This window comes from Barbus barbus, assembly GCF_936440315.1.
Source record: "Barbus barbus genome assembly, chromosome: 35".
NCBI lineage: Eukaryota > Metazoa > Chordata > Actinopteri > Cypriniformes > Cyprinidae > Barbus > Barbus barbus.
In genome coordinates this window covers 27,044,707-27,070,228 of record NC_136763.1, presented here as the reverse complement: position 1 = coordinate 27,070,228, position 25,522 = coordinate 27,044,707, and the positions used below count along the sequence as shown (strand labels likewise).

The window sequence follows — 25,522 nt, the reverse complement described above, 5'->3', positions numbered from 1 at the left end:
AGTTGTTAGGGTTTCCTCAAGGTGTTTGTCAGAATGTTGCTATGTGGTTGCTAGGGTGTTCTTGGGGTGTTTGTCAGAGTGTTGTTATGCAGTTACTAGGGTCTTCTTAACAGCTGCTGGGGTGTTTAGGTAGTTTCTACATGGCTGCAAGGGTACTGCTACCAGTTGCTAGAGTTTTTGTTTTGCTATGCAGTTTAAAGGGTGTTTTAGGTAATTACTGAATGACTACTGGTATGTTGTCATGCAGTTGCTTGGGTGTTCTGGGGGATGCCAGATAGTTGCAAGAACGTTTTAACAGTTTCTAAGGAGTTTTAGGTATCTTTTAATGTGGCTGCTAAATGTTGCTATGCAGTTGTTAGGGTGTTCTTGGGTGATTGCCAGAGAATTGCTACACAGTTTCAAGGGTGTTTCAGGTGGTTTCTTGGGTACTGATATGTTAGGGTGTTTTGGGTGATTGCCAGGGTGTTGCCATGCAGTTGCTAATGTCCTCTAGGCTATTGCCAGGCTGTTACTATGGTGTTCTTGGAGGTTGCTCAAGTCTCGTTTTGCAGTTGCTAGGGTGTTCCCAACAGTTGCCAGGGAGTTTCTATTCACTTGTAAGGGTGTTCAGCTTCTAAAGTGTTTTAGGTAGTTTCTATTTGACTGCTAGGGTACTACTATGCAGTTCCTAAAATGTACTCAACGGTTGCTAGGGTTTCCTATGCACATTAGGGCTGTCAAATTGGCTGAAAAACTAAACTCGAATTTTGATAAAAATTTAGTACATATAAGAAATTAAAAGGCATAAATTCTGTTAGGGGAAAAAAAGCTTTTGGCTTCTCTCCTGAGGCAACAAGAGGGCACATCGAGCAAGATATTACCATACTAATGCACGTTTCTTCAAAGTAGGGCTAGGCAATATGAGCAAAAATTTACAGAGCCGCTTCAAACTCAAACTATAAACTAAACACAGGCTAGATTTATCATTGCTGATACACGTAATGTATTACCATTTAATCATTTAAACACAAGGTTCACGTTTACTCTGTTAATATGCACGTTCGCTAGCAAGCTAATTGCTTAATCTAGTAATTACATGTTTTTTTATAAGTTGAACTTACATTAATTTTACTCTTGTGCGAGACGCAGGTGCAACGATGATAGACGTCCCTTCTAGAAAATGTGATAAATATGCGTTCTGTGTGAACGGCTTGGTTTCAGCTTTGAGGTAAACAACATCTTCTCCACATTGATGTTCTCTTTTTCTGCAATACTTTGAATGAGCAGCACCGCATCCAGTGGGTTCAACTGGATAGGCTATTTATAACTGGATAGTTCAACTGAATAGGCTTATTCACATTTTGTGTGCCACTGATAAGCTGCCTGACTGACACCTAAAATCTGAATGCAGTGTTTTGCATTCGAATGTGGATTTTTTTTGACAGCCCTAATGCACATGCTATGGCCCTCCAGGACGCTGCCATGCCATTTCCATGGTTGTTATGGTTTCGCTATACAGTTACTAGGGTGTTCCTGGGGGTTGCTTGGGTGTTTTAGGGAGTATGTGCATGGCTGCTAGGCTACTGCTATGCAGTTGCTAGGGTGTTCTGGAGGGGCCAAAGCATTGGCATGCAGTTTCTTGGACTTCTAAGTGTTACCAGGGCGTTGCTAATCTGTTGCTAAGGTGTTGTGGGTAGCTTTGGGTGGTTGCTAAGGTACTGCTATGTTGCTAGGAGGTTCTGGGTGGTTGAAATGGCATTTCAGGTGGTTTCTTGGTAACAGCTATGCAATTGCTAGGGTGTTCTGGATCAATTAGTAAAGTAATAACACATGTCCTGAACAAGACACATGATTTGAGGAATCATGCATTCGTTTGGTGCACAAACGCTGCTGGATGACACACTCTCAACTTTAATACTGCCTTTTAGGATAATTAATCTGCAGTAACAGTGATCGATATCACAGATGCTTTAGTGTAGTGACGTCTGAGGACTCCAGGACATTTGTGTGTCCTGTACTGTAAGTACTGCTTGCTGCATTTCAAGTCCCTGAGCTAATGTGTCTAACAGCAGGATTGTTCAGTGTTTAGCATCATCTACCTTCACAAGTTCTTCTGTCTCTGGCACAGAGAGGAACCTCAAGGTGATGCTGATGTGAGGCTGGTCTGCATCAAACGTTCAGCACGGAGATGAGGACCGGAGTTCACTTTACTCTCATTAGATGGAATGGTGCTTGAGATGCTCACATGCCTTCAGGCTCAAATTTGATACGAGTTTCTCACCAAAAGCTTCTTCCAGCCACTCTTTTTAATAAAGCACTTCAACTCTGCTTTAAGGCTTATTTGATGACCCTAAAACTTTCTTCAGTCATTGTCCTGACAGGGACTGTTCAAGGATATATTGGTTCTGTTTCTTTGGTTCACGCATGGTGTTTTCTTACAAAAGAAATAAAACTGAAATGAATGTTTTCACAGCTCTGTTGAGAATGCACACAAACATGTGAATTCACTCATCTAAAATGCGCAGATGGAAGATTTTAAATAATCATGATGTATGTGAAGAACCTGAGATAATTTATCGGTCATTACTTTTACTATTATTACTGCTAATTGTAATTATTCAAACTCAATTTACTGTAGTCATTGTTAAGTATTCTGTGTAGTTCTCAAACAGGGTTTCTGCAGGTTTTATGAATGTAAATTTAGGACTTTAAGACCAAATAAAGAAAATGTAAGAAATAAATTGAATGGATAACAATACATCAATTTATGGCTTGAATATCTCTGCTCTCAACCACTACGAATATGAATCAGCTTTTTACTGACACTTTTAATCCCACTGAAGAAAAGTCTTGCTCTTCATCAGGATTGTTGTCTTGTTTCCCAGGGCAAATGTCTAAAGATTCTTAAATCAAGATACATTTACTGGAGAAGATTTAAGATGAGCGTTGTTTTATGAGAAATTGTTAATAATTCTTTTTGATTAAAACAAGAACAAACCTCGGCCAGTGGGTTTAGACAAATCAACTTAATTTAAAGGGAAAAAAAAAATTATTCTCCACTGACAGATATTTGTTACTTTTTAAAAGCACAAACTCACTTCATTTTGCTCTTTGTTGTAAAACAAGGCTTCATATGTTCAATTTGGATGGGATTGGGATTGGGGATGGGATGGGATGTCAAACCACTGCTTCATAAAGCAGCATTACCCAAAATCCCTGAAGGACACAATTTAATGAAAGCAGAATGTAGATGTGACTTACAGCTCCAAAGTACGGGGCCTGATGGACCACTCCTGTACCGTCATCATCACGCACATAGTTATCCACCACCACCGAGAACGCACCACTCTCCTTACACTGAGAAGAAAAACAAGCGTTCATCAAGATCGCATCTGGCATCATAAGATGAAGTGCTTTGTACAGAAACACTTGTGCGAGTGTCATAACATCCTGTGTAATGACGGCATTAGAAGCAGCAGATTTGGAGCAGCTTTACCCACTCAGAAGGTGCATGGATTAAAACAACAGTACTGAGTGATCCATTTAATGCTAAAATATTTTTCAGATACATAAGTCTCAGCATTCTGTCATCTATGTTCTGACCGTTTGAAACGGTCAGTGACTGTGAATCAATCTGCAGTGACGCAGCATTACAATGTTTACCTTGATGAAGTACTCAAACAGAGGCTTGTATTTTTTGCCCTTCAGGGTCTTGCCAGGAAATCTATAAAGACAAAAACACACTTTATCAACACTGAACTACATCTACAGAGTGATTAGAGAACTACTGAAGGAGCTGAAACATAAGACAATAATGCCAAAACTCTCCTTGACCTTTGAGAATATGAACATTTACAAGGGTCTACGATTGATCAATATAGAAGAAACAGGTGGGAATTTAACTCAAACTGTTACTCGAGGTATGAACAGACAGTCTCAGGCGGTTTGTGAGCTAGAGAACACCTGTTTCTGAACCATTGTCACATTTCAGACTTCAATTAATCACTATGTTGCTCCAAAACCGTATGGCTTTTTCCTGTGGAACACAAAGGGAGCACTTGTGAAGAATGTTCATGCTGCTCTCATCCATATAAATGAAAGCAGATTATGTTCTACACACACTAGATCTTCATGCTCATTCAAGCAGGTCTGATTGGGAAAATCACTCTGTTAAGTTGGATCTTTTCAATACATTGTTTAATTGCTTAATTAAAATTGCTATAGCTTTGTTTTTGAAACTGGAAGCTTCAGTCCTCACTGGCTGTTAACTGCACAGAAATGAGCGGCCGGCACAGATGAATGGAAGTCATGCAGGTTTGCAACAACAGGAGGGTGAGTGAATGCATTGTTTTTAAGTGAAATCAACTCTACTCGTGCTTCTCATTCCAGTCACATCATCTCCTGCTGAAGAACATTAATCAAAAGCAGAGAGATATTAATCGATAATAGCAGTTCGGCTCAGGACTAATCCCACAATACCTCAGCTTACTGTTATCAGCCCAGCACACCGCACTCTGCTCAGAGAAACGCTCAACACACACACACACACACACATCTCAGGACGTAGGGGATTCACTGCACTATTTTCCATTTTAGGTAAAACTACATTTCAGCATCATTACTTCAGTGTCACATGATCCTTCAGAAACCATTCTAATTACCTCTTCCTGCAGGCACTTATTTTAAGTGGCGTTTAGTTGACTAGGTGGCTGAAGCACACTGAAAATATACAAAACTGGAAACTAGTGCGTTGTACTCTTTGAGAACAGGAGTGCATTATGAAGCTCAGTGAAAGCAGTCCACTGTTATCCAGCAGGAATCCCTCAGCGGCTGGACAATGACTGGACTTGGGCTGCGTCTGAAATCTCATACTCTGAGTCCATACTGCTTTTGAATAAGTAATGATTTCACAACTGTGTATAAAGCCCGCTCTGAGCGGCCGCGTGTCACCAGAAGGACAGACGGGTGTGCGGCTCACTGGATGTGATGTCATCGCGCGCTTCGGCGGTAAACTCACTTCTCCAGGATGGTGTATTCAGAGTCAGATTTGAAGAGAGCGACGAGTCTGGCCTCCATCATGATGTACATCTTCTGCGAGCTGTTATCTGAGAGACACAGAGGACAGACTCTCATCAGCACATGACAGATTTAAATCAAGATAAAAGACAAGACACAGCTTCACAATAATTAAAACATACTTTCACAAAAATGCACACACACATTATACAGTATATATATATATATATATATATATATATATATATATATATATATATATATATATATATATATATATATATATATATATATATACACACACACATACATACGCAGTCATGGCCAAAAATATCGGCACCCTTGGTAAATATGATCAAAGAAGGCTGTAAAAAAACAATCTGCATTGTTAAACCTTTTGATCTTTTATTTATATATATATATATATATATATATATATATATATATATATATATATATACACCTTTCATTTGATAATAAGAATTTAAAATGGGAGGAAATATCATTATGAAATAAATGTTTTCCACTAATACACACTGGCCCCAATTAACGGCACCCTTTTATTCAATACTTTTTGAAACCTCCATTTGTCAGTTTGTCAGCGTTTGCTGCTAAAAAGCTCATTTTTTTAGTTTCATCTGACCATAGAAGCCAGTCCCATTTGAAGTGCCAGTCCTGTCTGATAACTGAATATGCTGGAGATTGTTTTTGGATGAGCTAGGAGAATTTTTCTTGAAATCCTCCCAAACAACATGTGGTGATGTAGGGGCTGTTTGACAATTAGTTTTTTAAGATTCTCTGACCCCGAGACTCAACTATTTTCTGCAATTCTCCAGCTGTGGTCCTTGAAGAGTCTTTAGCCACTCAAACTCTCCTTCTCACCGTGCATTAGGACGATATAGACACACGTCCTCTTCCAGGCAGTTTCATTACATTTTCTGTTGATTGGAAATTCTTAATTATTGCCCTGATGGTGGAAATGGGGATTTTCACTGCTCTAGCTCTTTTCTTAAAGCCACTTCACTAATTTGTGAAGCTCAATTATCTTTTGCTGCACATCAGAAATATATTCTTTGGTTTTTCTCATTGTGATGGATGATTAAGGGAATTTGAGCTTTGTTTTCCCTCCTATTTATATTTCTGTGAAACAGGAAGCCATGGCTGGATAATTTCATGTTCATAATCACCCTAGAGTGCTCAAAATTGTGAATATGAATGGGAATATACTTCAGAGATATTTTACTCATAAGAATTTCTAGGGGTGCCAATAATTGTGTCCAACGTGTGTTTGAGAAAAACATTTCATAATAATATTTTCCCCCATTTTAAATTCTTATTATCCAATGAAAGGTTAGATTTTTGTGAATTTTTTAAATAAAAGATCAAAAGGATTAACAATGCAGATTAATTTTCACAGCCTTCTGTGATCATATTTACCAAGGGTGCAGATATTTTTGCCATGACTGTGTGTGTATATATATATATATATATATATATATATATATATATATATATATATATATATATATATATATATATATATATATATATATATATATATATATATTAGTGCTGTCAATCGATTAAAAAAATTAACTAATTAATCACACATTTTTCTCAAATTAATCGTGATTAATCACGCTTAACCCCACCTAACATTCAAGTTTTTAAATAAACAATCTTCAAATGTACACTGTACAAACAACATGAAGACAGTATATTTTTTATATTTCTTTAATGGTATCTTTTTCATGATTGAAGGCCAGCATCACTGATATCAATATGTCTCTATAAAAAAAAAAAAAATGTTTGCCCCCTGAATATTTAACCATTGACTGTAGCCATTCAGCATTACAGTATAATTGAGAGCTATCAATTTTAACATTTATTAGACTTAACGTCTAATTTAAGTGAACTTAAAACAATCTTCACATGAATCCATTATAATAAATGACATATTTAGCTAGCTGTGCCCTTCAGCAGAAATATACAGAAAATGAATACTTACCAAACACTAAATTCTAAATTAAATATAGATGAACCCCTTAAAACTATAAAAGTTATTGATTTGCTCTTTTTTCTTTTGTTCTTGGATTAATAGACATCACAGCAGCTGGTTATAAACTTATTTGCCTGCTATTGCTTTAAAAGCTGCTGCTGCTGAAGGTGATGGGGATCTGACATGCATCTTATTTTCTCACAAATCTCTTTACATTTTCTGACTCACTTCAGGTCTGAAAGTCTCAACTAATGAGCGGATGAGTTGAATTGGGTATTTTAGATGAGGGAGACAGTGCTGGGGTGCCTCAGGACAGTTTTTAAAACCATTTCAGAGACATGTACTTAAATGTGACGCATATATAACATAGGCTATTGCATGCATGCACACCGTTTAAGGCAGCTTTAATCGCCTTTTTTGCGATTAAAATTTCATGCCTTAACTGACGGCATAACTACGACATTGCATGCACGTAGTTTCTTTCGCTGTATGATATGAAATGATATCGGCTACAGCGCGCACCGTGTATTTGAAGAGTGCGCGCTACGAGCACAGTATCTTTTACGCGCTTGTTTGACTCGCGTCTGGCGTGGAGGCGACGTATAGAGCACGTGTCTGAAACTTCTCCCGTTTGATGTGGTCATAAAGACATTCTGCATCTAAATAAACGCAATCCTTTGCAAGAAAAAAAGAGAGAGGCAGCAGTTGCGAATGGGGTAGCCAGCCCCGCCCCTGCGTTAATTGCATTAAATATTTTTAACGCGTTAATCTGAAAATAATTAATAGCATGCGTTAACGCGCTAATTTTGACACCACTAATATATATATACATACACACACACATGTTCAATGTAAGCACATATTAACACAACTAATGTTGACCACAGTGCTGTGAAACAATGAAACAATGCAGAATAACAATAAAATCACAAATTATATATCATAACAGCACACAAACTCAAATAAAACCCCAGATTCAGTGAGGAAATTGGTAAAAAAACAATTTCACCACTAACACGGCACTCATGTATCCAAACTCCACTGTAAAAAAAGTGTTTTTAAATGTCGTTTAAATTCTCTAAGAGGGGAGCACTGCCGGATATAACGAGGTAGACCATTCCACAGCCTAAGAGCAGCGGCCACAAAAGAGTGGTCTCCTCTCATCTTCCGGTACGTCTGCGGTGTCACGGTACGCCGTGAAAAGACGAGGTCAGGGTCCAAGTGCAGGTAAGGTGCTTTTAATATCAAACAAAAAGGCCAACACGGCACAAAAAACTAAAACAGAAAACGGGATACACCAAAGGCAACTATAACAACACAATGCCTGTATCCCTTGAGTCGAATCCACACTAACACAAGAACACTTAATTTAGCCAGGCAGAGTAGCGGGAGTGTGGTGCATAAATAGTCCGTGGCAGTTGGGAACAGCTGTGGGTGTAATGAGTGGGACAGGTGTGTGTGATGTGACAGGTGTATGTATTTACATGAGATGAGTCCGGGAGGAAGGGAGATGGTGACCTCTGGTGGCGACAGGGCCTGGACTCATGACATGCGGGAACTCTAAGAGACTCAGATTCAGAACGTAAAATTCTCTATAGCCTGGATCAGATCAGCTGTATACGATGGAGCTGTACCATGTGAGGCTTTAAAAACAAATAATAATCAATCTTAAAATCAATCCTAAGAAACCGGCAGCCAGTGTAGCTCTCTTAAAACACGAGTGATATGCTCACTTTTCCAAGTACCTGTCAAAAGTCTTGCAGCCGCATTTTGGACCAGCCGTAGTCTGTCCAAACTTGTGTATTGAACACCATAGTACAGTGAGTTACAATAACCTAATCTTGAGAAAATAAAAAGCATGGATAACCTTCAAGTCCTTTCGAGATAAAAAAAAAGGCTTAATTTTAGAGATTAGTCTCAATTGAAAAAAAAACTTCATTTATTTGTTTATCAAATTTCAGTGCACTATCACACATGCATTTTATTTTTACTTAATAGTAATTATAAAAAAAATGGAAGCTCAAACCTGATTATGTCAAAACTTTCATTTTGGTTGAACTACGCCTACACATGTTGCATATTTCTGCATGTTTGTGTTATACTGTGATGATATATTGTTAAATGTTTGCTCGCTGTGGGGTAAAGTGTGCCAGCTGTGTCTGGCATGATCATGTAGTCTAACAGTCATACAAGTCTCTCCAGCAGCAGCAGCAGCTCAAAACACATTAAACTGGGACTGAAAGAGGAGAGTTTAAGCAGCTCTGAGTATAGTGACATTCACAGAGAGAGAGAGAGAGAGAGATGGCAGGCTGTGAAAGACTGAGCGGAGCGTCATTGGTATTCAGTGCATCTCTCTCCTGCAGCAGACAGAGGAGCTAATGAAAGACTCACAGCGCCCCCTGTCTGCTGCCGCACACGCCGCTCAAACTGGGTCAAGCTTTTGCTCAGGATCTTTAGAGGAGAGCCATATATAAAAAGACCACAAAGAGCTATTTCTACAGAGCAGGCTGTTTTTAAGTGAGCTGATTTGAGGTTTCTGCAGCGCTGCATGAAGGAGAACGCACCTGAGATACAGCAGCGTCTGAGACGCCAGAAAAGACAACCTCAGGAGAGCTCACTATTGTTTTCACCGTTATATCTTATATTCATTTTATACAGGGTTTGGGACACAAACATGACGGCTGGGTACATACTGAAACATAAACATAAAATTGCTTTTTTTTTATTAAACAGTGGTTTACTGAAATTGTTCTTTCTTTTAATTTTCCTAGGGATAAAAATCTACCTCAACATATGCGCTAAACTATAGCCGTTTTACATTACTGTAAGGTTACAGTTAACAGAGCCCTAACTTAAAATTACTATTAATATAATTATCAACACTCAACTGTATGCAAACATGAAAAATTGCATTTTATAATAAACTCGTTTTACTAACTAAATTAGTTAACTTTATTAACTTAAATGAAATGCTATGTGACATTTTGTTGTGATGTATTTCTGCGGATGAAACACTGATTGAGCAATATTACACGAGGCATGAAATGATTTTATGTTAAAACTAGTAGTGATAAATCATTTTTAATACTTTGAAAAATGTTATTTTCCGGTATTTTTTTCCTTATGGAAGTCAACGGTGCCCATCAACTGTTTGGATGCTAACATTTTTCCAAATATCTTCTTTTGTGTTCAACAGAAGACAGAAACTCATCCAGGTTTGGAATAAAGGAGCGCGAGTAAATGACCGTTTTCATTCTGGAAGTGAACTTATCCTTTCATGATTATCCAGGTGTTTAATGTGTCAAGCAGCTAAAAATAAATCCAAATTTGGTTTCACATAGCTACAGATAAAATAATCTATCACTCTTAACAGCAATACTAGTAAATCTGTCCCTTACCTAGATGGAGATTAGGCTTTAAAGAGTAAAATAAATGATTCTTGCAGGCTAAAGATGATCAAGTTATTGATGTGTCAAAAGACAGAATATTTGGCAACCGAAATAAGTGAAAAGAGAGTAAATGGTACCGAACAATCAAACAGAGGCGTGCACTACTGCAGCAAACAAGTCTGCCGTGAGCAAGCATTTCAAACTGCATAGAAACTGTTGAAAACAGCGAGAGATGTCTCCGATGAGAAGAGGAAGGGTGGCTGTTGCTGTATGATGATTGAAATCGTGAAATGGCCTCAAACTAGGGATGTGCGGGTCTAGTCGGCTAAACGGTGCAGCTCCTACTAGTCAACACTGGAAACAATAGTCCATTACACCAGAGGAAAAAACACAAAAACATGATTTTATCATTCAAATTACCATCATGTTAACGTTACATTTAAAACATTTTAAATAAGTTAAAATAAAACTTTTGAAAAATAATACATCAGACCTCTCTGCATTTTCTTCATGTCAGCTGCGGCGAGCTCAAAATGACCAGGCGAAACACCAGCGAGGTGTGGGGTTTATTTTAATTAGGAGGAGATGGAAAAGATGTGTAAACTGTGTGATGTCAAACCGGCTTACAATAACTCTACAATAATGCATGCGTTAGCTTGGAGAATAGCCAAAGCCACCCCGACAACAAGCAGTGTTGGCCCAGATCCGGCCCACATCTGGCCCACATGGATTTCACACGGAAATGTGAAATCCATGTCGCACCGCAGCGACGTATGAAAGATTGACATTACTAGTAATGTCAATCTTTCATACGTCGCTGCGGTGCGTGATCTATTCTTAAACGAAGACCCACTTCGGTGGTGCTGCGGGATTTCCAGGCTCTTTTCGAAACGGTCTGCTTTTTTCAAGTGCAGAATCGTCTAGTCCCGTCTTTCTCCAGACCACGTTACCGTGTTAAATTCACTGAACAAATGCACATGGTCTGAGTAAAACTAGCATTCTTTTGTTTTTAGACAATACAGCCAACATGAAGTACATTTTTAAAAGCCGTTTTAATGCTATTCCTTGATAAACGTTCCTATTTTTTTTACTTTTGTTTTAAATGTTGGCTAACTTTATATGAAAATGAAGAATTCTGTCAGTCTGTTGACTGATTTTCCATTTCTGCATTGCTCCAGCCGATCTGAATAAATAAGCCATGCACCGGTTCATGTTGAGTGTATGCTCTCTTTATTTCTGTTTAACGACCGCCTCATATTAAATGATAACGCGAGGCAAGCATATGGCATAATCATGACTTATTTTTAGCAGAATTCCTTGAGGGATTTGACTGTGATTCAAAGAGTTAAGTATTAGCCTGTTATATAGACACACACTTTTGTTTTTCTTTTGCCATTTTTTGGGGGTTTCTAGACTAGTCAGATACAAAACTTAGTCAAATTTACAAATTAGTCGTAGCGCACATCCCTACCTGAAACTATTAGTAAATGAACTGCAGAATGTTTTTTCTAATACACACACGGACTGCATGTATTCAGCGCTGCGCGAGCTCGTTAGCCAGGGTTCTGTGCTGAAACCGTGCTGCTCATCACTTGCTCAGTTCCCAGAATCATTCATAAATCTGCTAAAACGAACCACTGAGGTCTTCCTGGGGCTTTCCACCAAAATAAAAGCTCCAACATTCATAAATGTTAGTATCGTAATTGTACTGTTGTTCTGTTTTAAGTTAAATTGTGCTTTTGTTGGTATAATGTCTGCTAGAATGTTAAAAATGTTCAATGTTAAGTAAATATTTAATAAAAATTATTTGAAAAGCAATACAAAACAGTAAAAAGTAACATTTGGGTATTTCATTTATGCAATGGTGAAAAAAATTGGCAAGGGGGAAAAAACACGAAAAACTGTGTTCGGCCTTCGGCCTGCAGCCAAGCATTTTCATTTCGGTGCATCTCTATAATGATGATTATTGAATGACTGAGAGGTGAACTGCACCTTTGACCTTGACGTAGATGAAGTCGGGGTTGACGCAGAGGGCCAGGTTGCTGGGCAGGGTCCATGGGGTGGTGGTCCAGGCGAGGAAGCTGACCGTCTGGTCCTCCAGCAGAGGGAAGGTCACGATCACAGACGGGTCCTGCACGTCCTGAGGAGCACAGAAGAGCAGAGATGAGCCGAGGCTCCGCTGAGGACCACAGCAGCGCAGGAACTCAATCACGCACCTTGTAGTTCTGATGGGCCTCGAAGTTGGACAGCGGCGTGTTGCAGGCGGTGGAGAACGGCATGACCTTCACCCCTCTGTAGACCAGACCCTTATCATACAGCTGCTTAAACACCCACCTGAAACACAGCACAGCACCCAGCATGCATCACTCCACTCACATCCTGACTAGGGCTGGCAAGATGGCTGAAAAACTAAATTAAAATTTTGTACTTAAACTATCAATATTCAAATTATATTCGAGAAAAACTGCCATAAAGTCTCGAGACACGTTTTTTAAAAAGTTTAACTTTTTTAAAAGAACTCTCTTGTGCAACGGTGATAGATGTCCCTCTAGAAAATGCAATAAATATGCAAAAATTCAGTTTTTATATTTTTATGGTGGGAAATTTACTAAATATCTTCATGGAACATGATCTTTACTTAATATCCTAATGATTTTTAGCATAAAAGAGACATGTATAATTTTGCCCCATACAATGTATTTTTGTTTATTGCTACAAATTAGGGCTGCCGCGACTAGTCGATTATTAAAAATCGTCAACTTCATTTTGCTCGCGTCGACTAACCGGCAAAATACCGGAAGTGGTGCATTTCACGGACGAGAATCCATAAAACACATTATTAGACTATTTCCCAAGGCTGCATGATATATTAAACCCATTTAAAAATCATAATTAAGCATAATTGTGAACTCACAAACGCTATGATTTAATTAATTATATGCGATGCAGTTCACACAGTATATGCTCTTTATTTAATGCGTGTAGTTAAGCTCGTGCGTCTCACAGCGGCTCCGTTCACAGTAGCTCCACAGAAACTTATTTACATGAGGAGCATCTCAAACTCATCTCTGCATGCTGTTCTGGGTTTGGGTTTATTATAACCTTCATCTGGGAACGCAACGTGCGCCATTTCATCAGATTTGTGAGATAAATCATTTATAAATCTACACAAACAGGAGAATGCATCACGATTTCAAAATAAAAGCTCAAACCCTCACTCTGAGTTACACGGATAGATGTCCACATATTCATGTAATTACAGCAGCTGTAGCATTTCTGTCCTAAAGAAATGGCCATATATTAAAGATTAAGTGTCCGTTTGAATTAAATGGTGCTTGGTCAATATTAAACATTAATGTGTAATAATAATCATCCAGCCATCGGCGCTCCTGCAGGTCTTTGTTGTGATGCATAATCTACATTAGATCTTGTTTATAATACATTATGTATTTTAACAGTTTTGTTCAATAAAACCATATGATTTCTTGCTTTTGATACTTTATTTGAACTAATTATTATTGCATCATTGCTATTATATATGTACTTTAAGTCATTTTAAAAGCTATTGTTCACTTAAATCCATTTTTATTACCACAAAAAAATATATATTAAAATTATAGGGCCCTATGAAATCTGCTTTATTTCCAAATTCAGTTTTCTTAAATTGTATTAATCAAAAAGCCTGTCTAATTAATTGAGTTTTACAGTTGTATCTGTACCAAATTCTGTTTTCCATTATTTTCTGGATTCCATTTTAATTGTTCCATTAAATTTTTATAATAAAAAGCATCTCCAATTAATTGATTTTATATATAAAAAAAAAAGTTTTTTCAGAAATACTGCACATTTACATTTTTCACCCAAATAAATTCTGGTAAATAATATTTCTGGTAAATACTCCTTTAAAAAGTGTTTTTTGATGATGATGTTATTATTATTAGACTAGAACAGGTGGATATGATGTCATTCTCACACTATAATACTGAACTGATTTCAGTGATTATGAGATGGACACCTGCTTCTTCACTCTATGCTGCACTTTACTTTTGCTTTAAAAAATGATTTCATAGAAATTTGGATTTCGTTTGGTTTAATAAAATATTTGTAAGTTAAATTGTTGATTTTTTTTTGTGGGAAATTAGTCGTTTAGATTAATTGAAATAAAAATAGTCGTTAGTGGCAGCCCTACTACAAATATAGCTGTGCTACTCATGACTGCTTTTGTGCTCCAGGGTCACATATGTGCATTCCTACATGGACTCATTTAATCTACAACAACGACAGACCATGGTTCACTGCAAAACTCAGACAGCTCCGTCAGGCCAAAGAAGATGCTTACAGGAAGGGGGACAGAGTCTTGTATAAACAGGCCAAATACACACTGGAAAAGGAGATCTGAGTGGCAAAGAGGAATTATTCTGACAAGCTAAGGATCCAATTCCCTTCCAGTGACTCAGCATCAGTGTGGAAAGATTTGAAAGAGTTAACCAACTACAAGACACCATCCCCCAGCACTCTGGAGAATCAACAACTGGCAGATGATCTGAATGAGTTCTACTGTAGAACACCCCACACCCCACACCCACCCTGAACACCTCTCCACACAACCATTAACAGCTCCTGCAACCCCCCTCTCCCCCACACCTGCAATTCAGATCAGCGAAGACGAGGTACGCCAGGTCTTCCGGAAGCAGAAAAGGAAAAAAGCACCAGGCCCAGACGGTGTCACACCAGTCTGTCTGAAATCCTGTGCTGACCAGCTGGCCCCCATCTTCACACAGATCTTCAACAGATCACTGGAGCTGTGCGAAGTCCCTTCATGCTTCAAACGCTCCACCATCATCCCCGTCCCAAAGAAACCCAAAATTACAGGACTTAATGACTACAGGCCTGTGGCTCTAACATCGGTGGTCATGAAGTCATTTGAAAAACTGGTGCTGGCCCACCTGAAGGACATTACTGGACCCTCGCTGGATCCTCTACAGTTTGCTTACAGAGCAAACAGGTCTGTGGACGATGCAGTCAACATGGGACTGCATTATGTTCTGCAACACAGACCAGGGACCTACGTAAGGATCCTGTTTGTGGACTTCAGCTCGGCCTTTAACTCTATCATTCCAAACCTCCTCCTGTCCAAACTAACTCAGCTCTCCGTCCCCACCTCCGTCTGTCAGTGGATCACCAGCTTCCTGACAGACAGACAGCAGTTAGTAAAGCTTGGCAAATTCACATCCAGCACTCGAACCATCAGCACTGGAGCTCCTCAGGGCTGCGTACTCTCCCCACTGCTCTTTTCCCTCTACACCAACGACTGCACATCTAAAGACCCCTCTGTCAAGCTCCTGAAGTTTACAGACGACACCACACTGATCGGCCTCATCCAGGACGGTGACGAGTCTGCTTACAGACAGGAGGTTAAGGAGCTGGCTGTCTGGTGCAGTCTCAACAACCTGGAGCTGAACACGCTCAAAACTGTGGAGATGATCGTGGACTTCAGGAGAAACCCCGCTGCTCTCCCCCCACTCACCGTCATGAACAGCACTGGAACAGCACTTCACCAGCTGAGGAAGTTCAACCTGCCACAGGACTTACTGAAACAGTTCTACTCTGCCATCATTGAATCCATCCTCTGCACCTCAATAACTGTCTGGTTCAGCTCAGCTACCAAATCTGACCTCAGAAGACTATGGAGGGTAGTCCGGACTGCTGAGCGAATCATTGGTACAACCCTCCCCACTCTCCAAGAACTGTACTTATCCAGAGTGAGCAAAAGGGCTGGTAAAATCACTCTGGACCCCTCACATCCAGCACACTCCCTCTTTGAACTGTTACCGTCTGGTCGACGCTACAGAGCTCTGAGCACCAGAACGACCAGACACAGGAACAGTTTCTTCCCTCAGTCAATACATCTCATGAACACTCAATAAATAAACGTAGAACACACACTATTTGTACACTTATACACTTATTTATCTAACACACATACTTAGTCTACATTTCAATTGCACATAATATACCTGTACATACAAAACTATCTACTGTTATATACCTGCACATACAATTGTCAATTTGTATATTGTTATTCCTTATTTACTTGTTCTATTTTAATTCCTCTTTTTATTATCTGTGTTTGTTTGTTGTGTTACTGTCATTCTGTTGCACTGCGGAAGCTTCTGTCATGAAAACAAACTCCTCATGTGTGTAAACTAGGGCTGCACAATTAATCGGATTTCTAATCGCGATTACGATTATGGATGCCACGATTACGTAAACGTTCAAAGCCGCGATTACAAAAATAAATAATCAATTAAAAATGGCCACTTGCATTATTCTGTGTGCTTAAGAGGTGTTTGCAGCGCGGGGTTTAACAAACTCAAACACACTGGATAAAAGACATTTTGTCTAACCAATAGTCGTTGTGTGTGATAGATATGTTAAACGCCAAACGTGTCAAAAGCGGAACAATATAGCAGTACTCGTTTGAACTGCGCGCCACACTGACTTATATCCGCTCGCCTCAAAAGAAAACAGTGCAGCGCGAGCTTATGCATTTATTACAGTAACCAGTCGTGATCAACGCTGTGAAATCCAGTAAGAAGCACTCGAGTTCAGCGCAGAGTTCTCCAGAACAAATCACGTCTCTTTAATTTAAACTGTTTAAAGCCAAATAAATCAGAGCTGTTATTCTCATCAACACTGATGCAGAAACAGTTAGAAGACGTTTCAATCCAAATCACCCACATTTACCATAATTTTACTGTAGTAACACTAACGGTAACAATGGTACGGTGGCAGAAAAGTAGGATATTCATATTGAGTATTATTACATTATTAATATACTAAATATATTAAAGGAGTAATGGAACATAATTACATGATTTAGTTAATCATTCTATCGGTTGATGTGGATTTGTAATTGACTGAATGTCTTTAGGCTACTGTTCTTCAATGCAAACACCAAAGAAACCATATAGTTAGGCTACTTTTTTACTATGGTAATGAGGTGCTGTACTTTTGGTTATGCATAAAAGATGAGGCTGTTACAGTTTTCACAATGGTACTGTCAAATATACATCTGCATCCCAACTCAAGCTCCTGTATAATGTGCATTTCTAAGAGACAAATCTTGTAATATTACATGTTCAGTTACCAAAGCAGCTGCTGCTGCCACTGCTCTCCAATGTTAGTCTGGAGCCCTGATCATATTCATTGTACTGTAAAATGTTACTGTAATATAAAATTTCATCTGTTTAACTGTAAATGAAATATATAGCTTTCGTAGACCATTTTTTCCTTTTAGTTTTAGTATAACATTATGATACCGTGCATAATTTGACCTTTTTTTGTTTAAAGAAGAAACCAAACCAATGTACAGTTGACATTTGAGGCTCAATGCTATAGAAAAGCAATAAAAGTTCAGGAAGAGTGTTTTCAGCCTTCTTTTATAGAATATACATATTTATAATAAGGCACGCAGCTTCAAACTAAATGCCAAAAATCAGTTCAAAAATAATCGTTATTAATAATCGCAATTACAATCGCAAGGGAATAATGACATCATAGTGTAAACATACCTGGCAATAAAGCTCATTCTGATTCTGATGTACTATGAAGGCACCCAGCATGCAATGCAGCATGAATAGATCATGCTTTAGTTTAGAGGTTTTTATGTGCTACTAAACTGGTTTGGCTCACTCTTAGCAGTTTGTGTTGTTTGTTTGTAATGTTGGTAAACGCCTGTTGATTGTTACAGTGCATTTGTGGTGACATCATATTATTCTAATAAAGAGTTTTCATATGGTGCTTGACAGGGGTCAAGAAGGATTTACAAAATGACTTTTTTGTAAAAATTGATCTCACCACACGGTCTCCATGAACCACGGGTACAGCGTCTTATAGTCGTGTCTGAAGTCAATCCAGCGGCCCATTCGTCTCACCGACGTCTGGTGTGCACAGAATCACAATAATCATAACAATATTATAATCTAAACCCATCTGCATCACTTAATATTACTCGGGCTCTATTAACTGACACACACACGTACCTCCCACTCGTTAGCGTATCTCATGACGATGCTCCTGCACTGCTTGTTGTACTCCGCTATGCCCATCTTAGCCACATCCGCCGGTCCTTTGATATTCAGCGCTTTATCAATCTCATATTCCTGAAGAACAACAACAGCATGCTCTTTATGAGAAAACATGTAAGCTTTTCTAAAAGACATTTCAGGGTTATTTCTTCCATCTTTATTTGACCCTCTAACTCTAACTCTCTCTATTCCATTTCTATTCTTTTAAGAAAAAACTTGCCTCGTTTAGACTTGCACTATTCATTTACTAACTGCTTGTTTTCTTAAAAAAATTAAAATAAAAATAACACTAGCTTCTCTAATCTTTTTGTATTCTATCCATTTGTTTACTTTTTTATTTATTATACAAGTAATAAAAAGCAAAGGAAAAGGCCTCTAACACTAGCTTGCTCTATTCTTGCCGATACCGATATATTTCCTTTTGTTTGGAAACAACACCTTGGTCCTGTGCAGAAATTATAAGCTAAATATTTTTAATTGTATATTTTAAACTTGTTAGAATTAAATAAAAAACAATGAATGTTTTTTGACAGTACATTGAAGCTTCAAAAATAACTATCAATCGCTGCATTTTTTTCCCAGAAAGATGCAGTGTTAACCCTAACATTTTATTTTTTTAGATGGTCTAAAGCAAAAGTTGTTGATTTGAAGCTTATGATTTGTTTAAAAAATAAAACATATTACACATGAATAAATCAGAATATATAAATTATTTAATTTACAAGTGTTATGTTTGTGATTTTTATGTAAGCGATAGCTTCTGACCATTACATCAAAACATCGGCAAGACATATCGGCATAATGTTTCACATCGGGCCGATGCCGATATCTACATTTAAGGCCATTATCGGCCGATTCCAATATCAGTCCGATAATATCGTGCATCCCTACTTATTTATTAAATAATAATGCTATGTGTACTGTGTCAAGCTAACTGAGACTTGTCATAGCTCATTGCGCTTTTGATTGCTTCTATTAGAAGTCGTTTGGATCGGCTATATGACTAAATATAATGTAAAAGTGCATTAGTTTGAAGCTGAATCTGATGAAGGAAGTGGGATTCTCACCACGGGCAGGCCGTGACAGTCCCAGCCGAACCTGCGCTCCACGTGGAAGCCGTTCTGATGAGCAAACCTGGTCACGATGTCCTTGATGGTTCCTGCTAGGATGTGTCCGTAGTGAGGCAGGCCGGTGGCGAAGGGCGGCCCGTCGTAGAACGTGAACCTGACACACAAACACACATCAGCGGAGACACCAAGACTCAACTCAGCACATGCAAATAAACCTGAACTAAAACTGACTCTGAGTAGTAGTAGATTTAATGCCATGTCAGCATCTCAGGCTATTTTCATGGCAAAAACCATTAAAAAAACAAGTATAACAAAAACAATAAAAACCAGCAAACAAATAAACAACTTATTTTACACAAGATTTTTTTACATTAACATATGATAAAAATTCAAAAAGTGAGTTCACTTCATAAAAAAGTTAATTAAAAGCGGGACAATCCAATCAAATATGAAAACTTAAACTGAAAGATCACCCTAAAAAGTTCTCAAAACAATGTTTTTTCAAAAAAAAAAATTAAACTAATTGAAAAATAAAGCTAAAAAAAAAGTGCATAAAATTAGTAAAAAATAAACTAATTTAAATGAAAAAAAAAAAAGAAAATACATAAAACAATGTGAGTCATCTTCAGGAATCGGCTAAAACACACCTCTTCCGTCTGTATTTGACCCTCTAGCTCCAGCACTCTATTCTAATTCTATTTCATCTATCTGTTTTTCATTAAAAAGTCCTCTAACACTAGCTTGCTCTATTCTAATTCTATTCTATCTGTTATATGATTACAAAAGCAACCCTTGCTACGTGTCCTGCGTTACGCTAACTGAGACGTGTGTATCGTTGCTCTTCTGCTGGTTCTGATCGCTTCTATCGTCCTCATTTATAAGCCGCTTTGGATAAAAGTGTCTGCTAAATGACTAAATGTAATGCAAATAAAAGCTTATCCAAAATATGAATATTAACCACAAGAGTATTTAACCCTCTATGGTATACATTATTTTCAAATCATGAAATATTTTTTTCAAATAAGTTTTTATTATATGATCAATTTATTATAAACAAATAAAAACAACAAAAATGGTGGAAAAAAGTAGTTTTTTGATAGAATTATGATTTATTTTTTCTATTTAAATGCATATTATACTCAGGACAGTAGATCCTGTCGCTGAAGGCTAACTCATCTTCACTCTCTTCACAGGGAAGAGCTAACTCTGCACTCGTCCTACTGGCCTTTCCCTAAAATACTGCTGCACTCCTTTTCTGAAAAGAACTAATTATTTGGTTTTCATACATAAATACTACAATATACACTTCAAATAACTCCAATCATATTATTGATGCTACTATCTATAAAATACATTACTGCAACTCCACTGTTGATATTTTCTCATTTTACAGTAAAACTATGCAAGACAAAGATAATTTGTGAATAAAAATATCTAATTTACTTAAATATGCTGCAAAAAAAATCCCCTTTGAGACGAGATGTTTAGAAATAGAGCAATCTCTTGAGTGTTGTTGTTTTTTTAAGAATGAGTAGAAATGAATTGTTGCCATATGCCAACTCCGTACCATAGAGGGTTAAATGAGAGTAAAGTCAGACCTGGGCCGGTTCTTGCTCTGTTTGAGACACTCCTGGAAACAGTCCTTGTCCAGCCAGAGCTGCAGGATTCGCTCCTCCTCCGACGGGAAGCTGATGGACTCTGGCACCGCCTCCACCATCCTGACCACTACACACACACACACACTTCACAATAAAACACTTCAGACACCGAGCACGCACTCCAAATCAAAGCAACACAAAGATACAAGCAGCTTCTGGAATTAAATGACACAATCTGGACGTGAAAGAATGACTTCAAAACGATAAACAAATAAATGTGACTATTGAGGGCTCACAAACTCCATATGAACCAGAGAAATGTCCCTTACAACTCAAAACCTGCTAGTGTTTTCAATTAAATGAGTAAATAATGATAACTTAATAGCGTATTAATAGCCACACAAGTCAACAGGACCTAAAAGCAGATAACAGTGTGACTGGGTGTTAGTTTCTGTTGTAATGAGCACACAACAATAGATGTGTCCCTCAACACGGAGACGATTTACCCTGCTTTATATGTTTTAAAATGAGTTATTTTGTAAGTTATGGCTCAGATCAGACACAGAGATGAAATAAAACCACATTCAGTTCAATGAGTTTCTGTAAAGCTGTAAATGTGAATGATTTATATGTATAGTTTATTACAAATGTATAAATAGACTGCTGTAAATAAGAGCATAACAAAAGTCAACATACATTAAATATATGATTAAATGTGTAAGTTACTACAAATATATGTTTATATATTAATAACTGAGGGGAGAAACATTAAACAAGATTCATTTTCACTTAATCTTAAAATATCTTCATTATTTGGAAAGCATTTTCTAAAAACAAACTTAATATTTAGCATGAGATTAGTAATACAATGAACATTTAATGTGATTGCACTTGCCTAAAACACATATATTCAGAGTTATCTTACTAAAAGACCACGATGTTGTTTATATAAGATGCACTTTTATAATAATTCAGCCTAAAATATAGCAGGTCTGAGCGAATTAATCAATATATTAGCGGATTAAAACAACACTGATGCAGCTGCATGCGCTACGTATACATTATTTGATAAATAATGTAAATAAATAATTGTATTGTCTACTAATTACCAAAAATCGCAGTTCTGTCTCTCCTGCTATGAACTTCCTGGAACTATTTGAGGTCTTTGACGACTTCCGCGTCTGTGGTGTGCATCAGTTACAGCAGCGCATTGATATGGAACGTGATTAAACTGACCTGGAACTACCTGCGCATTAAACTGTTATACCTGCCAGCCAATCAGAATCCAGCATTCAGACAGCCCATGGAATAAACACACAGTTCTGAGCAACTGTCTGATAGCACAGTTCTGATCGTCTTTCTGTCTCTGTGTGTGTGTGTGTGTGTGTGTGTGTGAGAGAGTTTTGAATGAAGAAGTGTCAGATAAACTCACATGCGGACCCTCGTCGGTGAGCAGCGACAGCGGAAATGATGCAACTGACAGAAACAGGTCAGCGTCTCTTTTCATAATAAAAGCCCCAGACGTGTTCATCATTACTCAATGTTTCGTCAGATCTTAGAATTTAAAGAAAACTTTAGACAAAAAAAAGTGTTTTAATCTCACTGACAACCACTGAAATTGTGAAATAAAAATAAACTGCTATAATTCTAAACGGTAAACGGTTTCTATTTTAATTTTTTTCTTGTAAATATATGAAAATTTAAATAATCAGTCTAGGGCATTATTTCTTAATAATCACTGTTATAATTCATGGGAAGATGGCCAAAGTCAAATGTTTAAACATATTTAATAGAAGCAGAGAAATAAGTCACAAGTATCTATAAAATGTGTTTAATGATGGATTGCAGAAATGAGCGTATCCTTGATTAAATTCAACAAATGTGTATAACTGTAAACTGTCTTGAGTTGTATAATATAATATCTTCAAGGAACCCTAATAAATTCAGAAATAGAAAAGGATACTGTATATTATAGATCATGTAGTAAACTCTCTACAGTTGGAAAGGGTTTAAAAAGTGCTTGCTTCCTCAATTAACAAACAATTGCAGCAGATAAAGGCCATTAATGCTTCAGTTCCAATCATTAGGCCAGTATGAGCCCTTTCTACTGACTCTGGAGACCACCAGAAGAAAGAAGGGTTCATGTTAATACTAATACTAATTACAGTGTTATGTAACCCAATGCCAAAATACATGTGAAGTTTTCCATTTTTAGATCATTTGTGAAGAAATGCAATGAGTGCATACTTTAGAAGCAGGTACACTAGGATGCAGCATGTGTGTGATAACCAACATGTGCATCAACAACTAACATCATTTATTGATTCTCTCTAATTCCTCTTTTTTATCTTTTACATGTTCCTTTCTAAAATAGTCTACCGCTTATATACACTCAGAAAGTCCAGTTTTGTGGACATTCACACAGAGATCATGACAGTTAAAGAGTCAGTATATGCTCAATGATGCAGTGCAGTGTGTGTCCAGCAGATGGCAGTGGAAACACACACTAGTGAAACTGCATCTATAGTAATGCATCACAGCAGCTGAACTCCACTCAGCAGACGTGTTTACATCCAGATCAAGTTGAATGGTCACTCACAGTGAGATCCTTTCAAAAGGCTTTCTGGCGTCAGTGGTTGAGCTCTATGAAGATATGACTGTACCTACAGTATCTGCGCGTCTCTCTCTCTCTCTCTCTCTGTCAAAGCCCAGCCATTATCCAGTGAAGCCGAAACAATCACACTCGCTGCTATTAATAGCATCTTCCCCTAGCTCGGGCCTGGCTTGCCTTGCCTTCTAATGATATGCAGGGACTTCAATGGTCTATATTTAGAGCGGCGAACAGTTCTGCTCAAAACCCCTCTTTCTGAAAAACTCAGGCTGATCAAACGTGCTTTCACATCAGTCCCGTGGGCCTAAAATGAACCGGAAGATCCAGTTGAAATATGCACAGACGAATTGTTTAAAATAAGATTTATAACATGCATTTATAGACTTTAAGACTAAGATGATGATAATATGAAGCAGTGCAGCTAGAAACATCTCCAGAGCTCTCTTTACAGCATCTCTGTCTCTTCTCTCTTTTACATAACAGCTAGGTCCACTGAGAGACAGGCCCGGCTAAACCCAATCCCATACCACACACACTGCTCTTTCATCTAAACAACTTCACAAACATCCCACAGTCCTCCGGATAAGATGAAATCTGCACTGGATTAATATGATCATAATATGACCCTGCCATGAGAGGTGAGTTTGCTGAATTAACCCTGGGTTTGGATATAATGAAGGCCTGAGTTTCAAAGCGATCAGATATGAAGGTCATATGAAGGGTTACACATTCAAATAATAAAGCACACGGATCATTTAATGCTGGTTTAAATGTGTAAATGTTTTAACTGAGATCATTTTCTTTTTGTATGTATTGTAATGTATGTTTGTCGGGAGATATTAATTATCCTGCCAGGCTGTTACTGAAAATAAGAACCTGTTCTTAATTGACTTACCGGGTTAAACAAATAAATAAATTAATAAAAGTTTGTTGATGTGTTTTGGGTATAAGCATTATTAATTCTCAGTCATTTTGACAGTCTGCACTCACATTATATTCAGGACCTATAAATGCAGTCATTGCTTCTGAAGGGCATTCTGGCTCTTCCTCATGATAGTCTGCAGGTGTAATGTTATCGTATGCATAGCCAATGCTGGGTAGTAATTGATTACATGTACAGTAATCTGGATTACAAAAATGAGATTAGATTACTCATAATCAGACAGTTACTTTTGTACTCATTACACAATTACATATGATTCACTCGAGGCTTTGCCTTTTTTGGAAGGCTTTTGTTTTCCAAACACATTAAAATGCAAGAATTTATGTTATTTCTTATTTACGTTTAATGCAAGGTTTCCCAAACTTTTTTGTGTCAGCCAAACCTCTTTCACCTAATATATTTACTTGGGCGTAACTCGTTAACTTAATCAATTAGTTATGACAAAATAACGTGATTAAACTATTTTAATGCAGTTAACACACTGGCCCCGCCCCCATACATTTCATACAGCTGACAAATATGATGCCGGGTAACAATTCCACAAATGCAGTTATGTCCTAAAATTCAAGATATTGGGGCAAAAAATGCCCCTGTATGAGTTTTTGTCTAATTCATATCTCATGATAGGCGATATCACTCGAGCTGCGAGAGCAATATCAGACGTTATGTCCGAATATCATGAGTCGTTTACTTCATTCCTGAATGAATCAGGTGTTTAAACAAATCAAATGAATGAATGACTCAAAAACACCTGCTGGCACCTCGCTTTTAGTTTCTTATTTAGACTATCATTTCATTTAAAAAGTAAACATTGAAAGGATACTTCA

The 25,522-nt window shown here is 37.7% G+C and overlaps 1 protein-coding gene across 4 annotated transcripts in view; it reads right to left on the bottom strand.

The window, feature by feature from the left end:
* The window catches only part of LOC306855204 (isoleucine--tRNA ligase, cytoplasmic-like), an 80,847-nt gene extending 58,208 nt beyond the window's left edge, over positions 1–22,639 (bottom strand). The window contains exons 1-10 of one of the 4 annotated variants that reach the window (XM_079393696.1): positions 22,574–22,639; positions 21,142–21,268; positions 19,541–19,697; positions 18,429–18,548; positions 18,244–18,326; positions 12,600–12,717; positions 12,376–12,523; positions 4,997–5,084; positions 3,643–3,703; positions 3,241–3,336 (exon numbers count right to left, since the gene is read on the bottom strand). In XM_079393696.1, the coding sequence (XP_079249822.1) occupies positions 3,241–3,336; positions 3,643–3,703; positions 4,997–5,084; positions 12,376–12,523; positions 12,600–12,717; positions 18,244–18,326; positions 18,429–18,548; positions 19,541–19,697; positions 21,142–21,260 (990 nt within the window). In that variant the 5' untranslated portion in view covers positions 21,261–21,268; positions 22,574–22,639. Of the gene's footprint in view, positions 1–3,240; positions 3,337–3,642; positions 3,704–4,996; positions 5,085–12,375; positions 12,524–12,599; positions 12,718–18,243; positions 18,327–18,428; positions 18,549–19,540; positions 19,698–21,141; positions 21,286–22,250 lie in introns of all 4 variants that reach the window. The other 3 variants (XM_079393698.1, XM_079393695.1, XM_079393697.1) reach the window with 3 other exon arrangements.
* Positions 22,640–25,522: the final 2,883 nt, after the last annotated feature.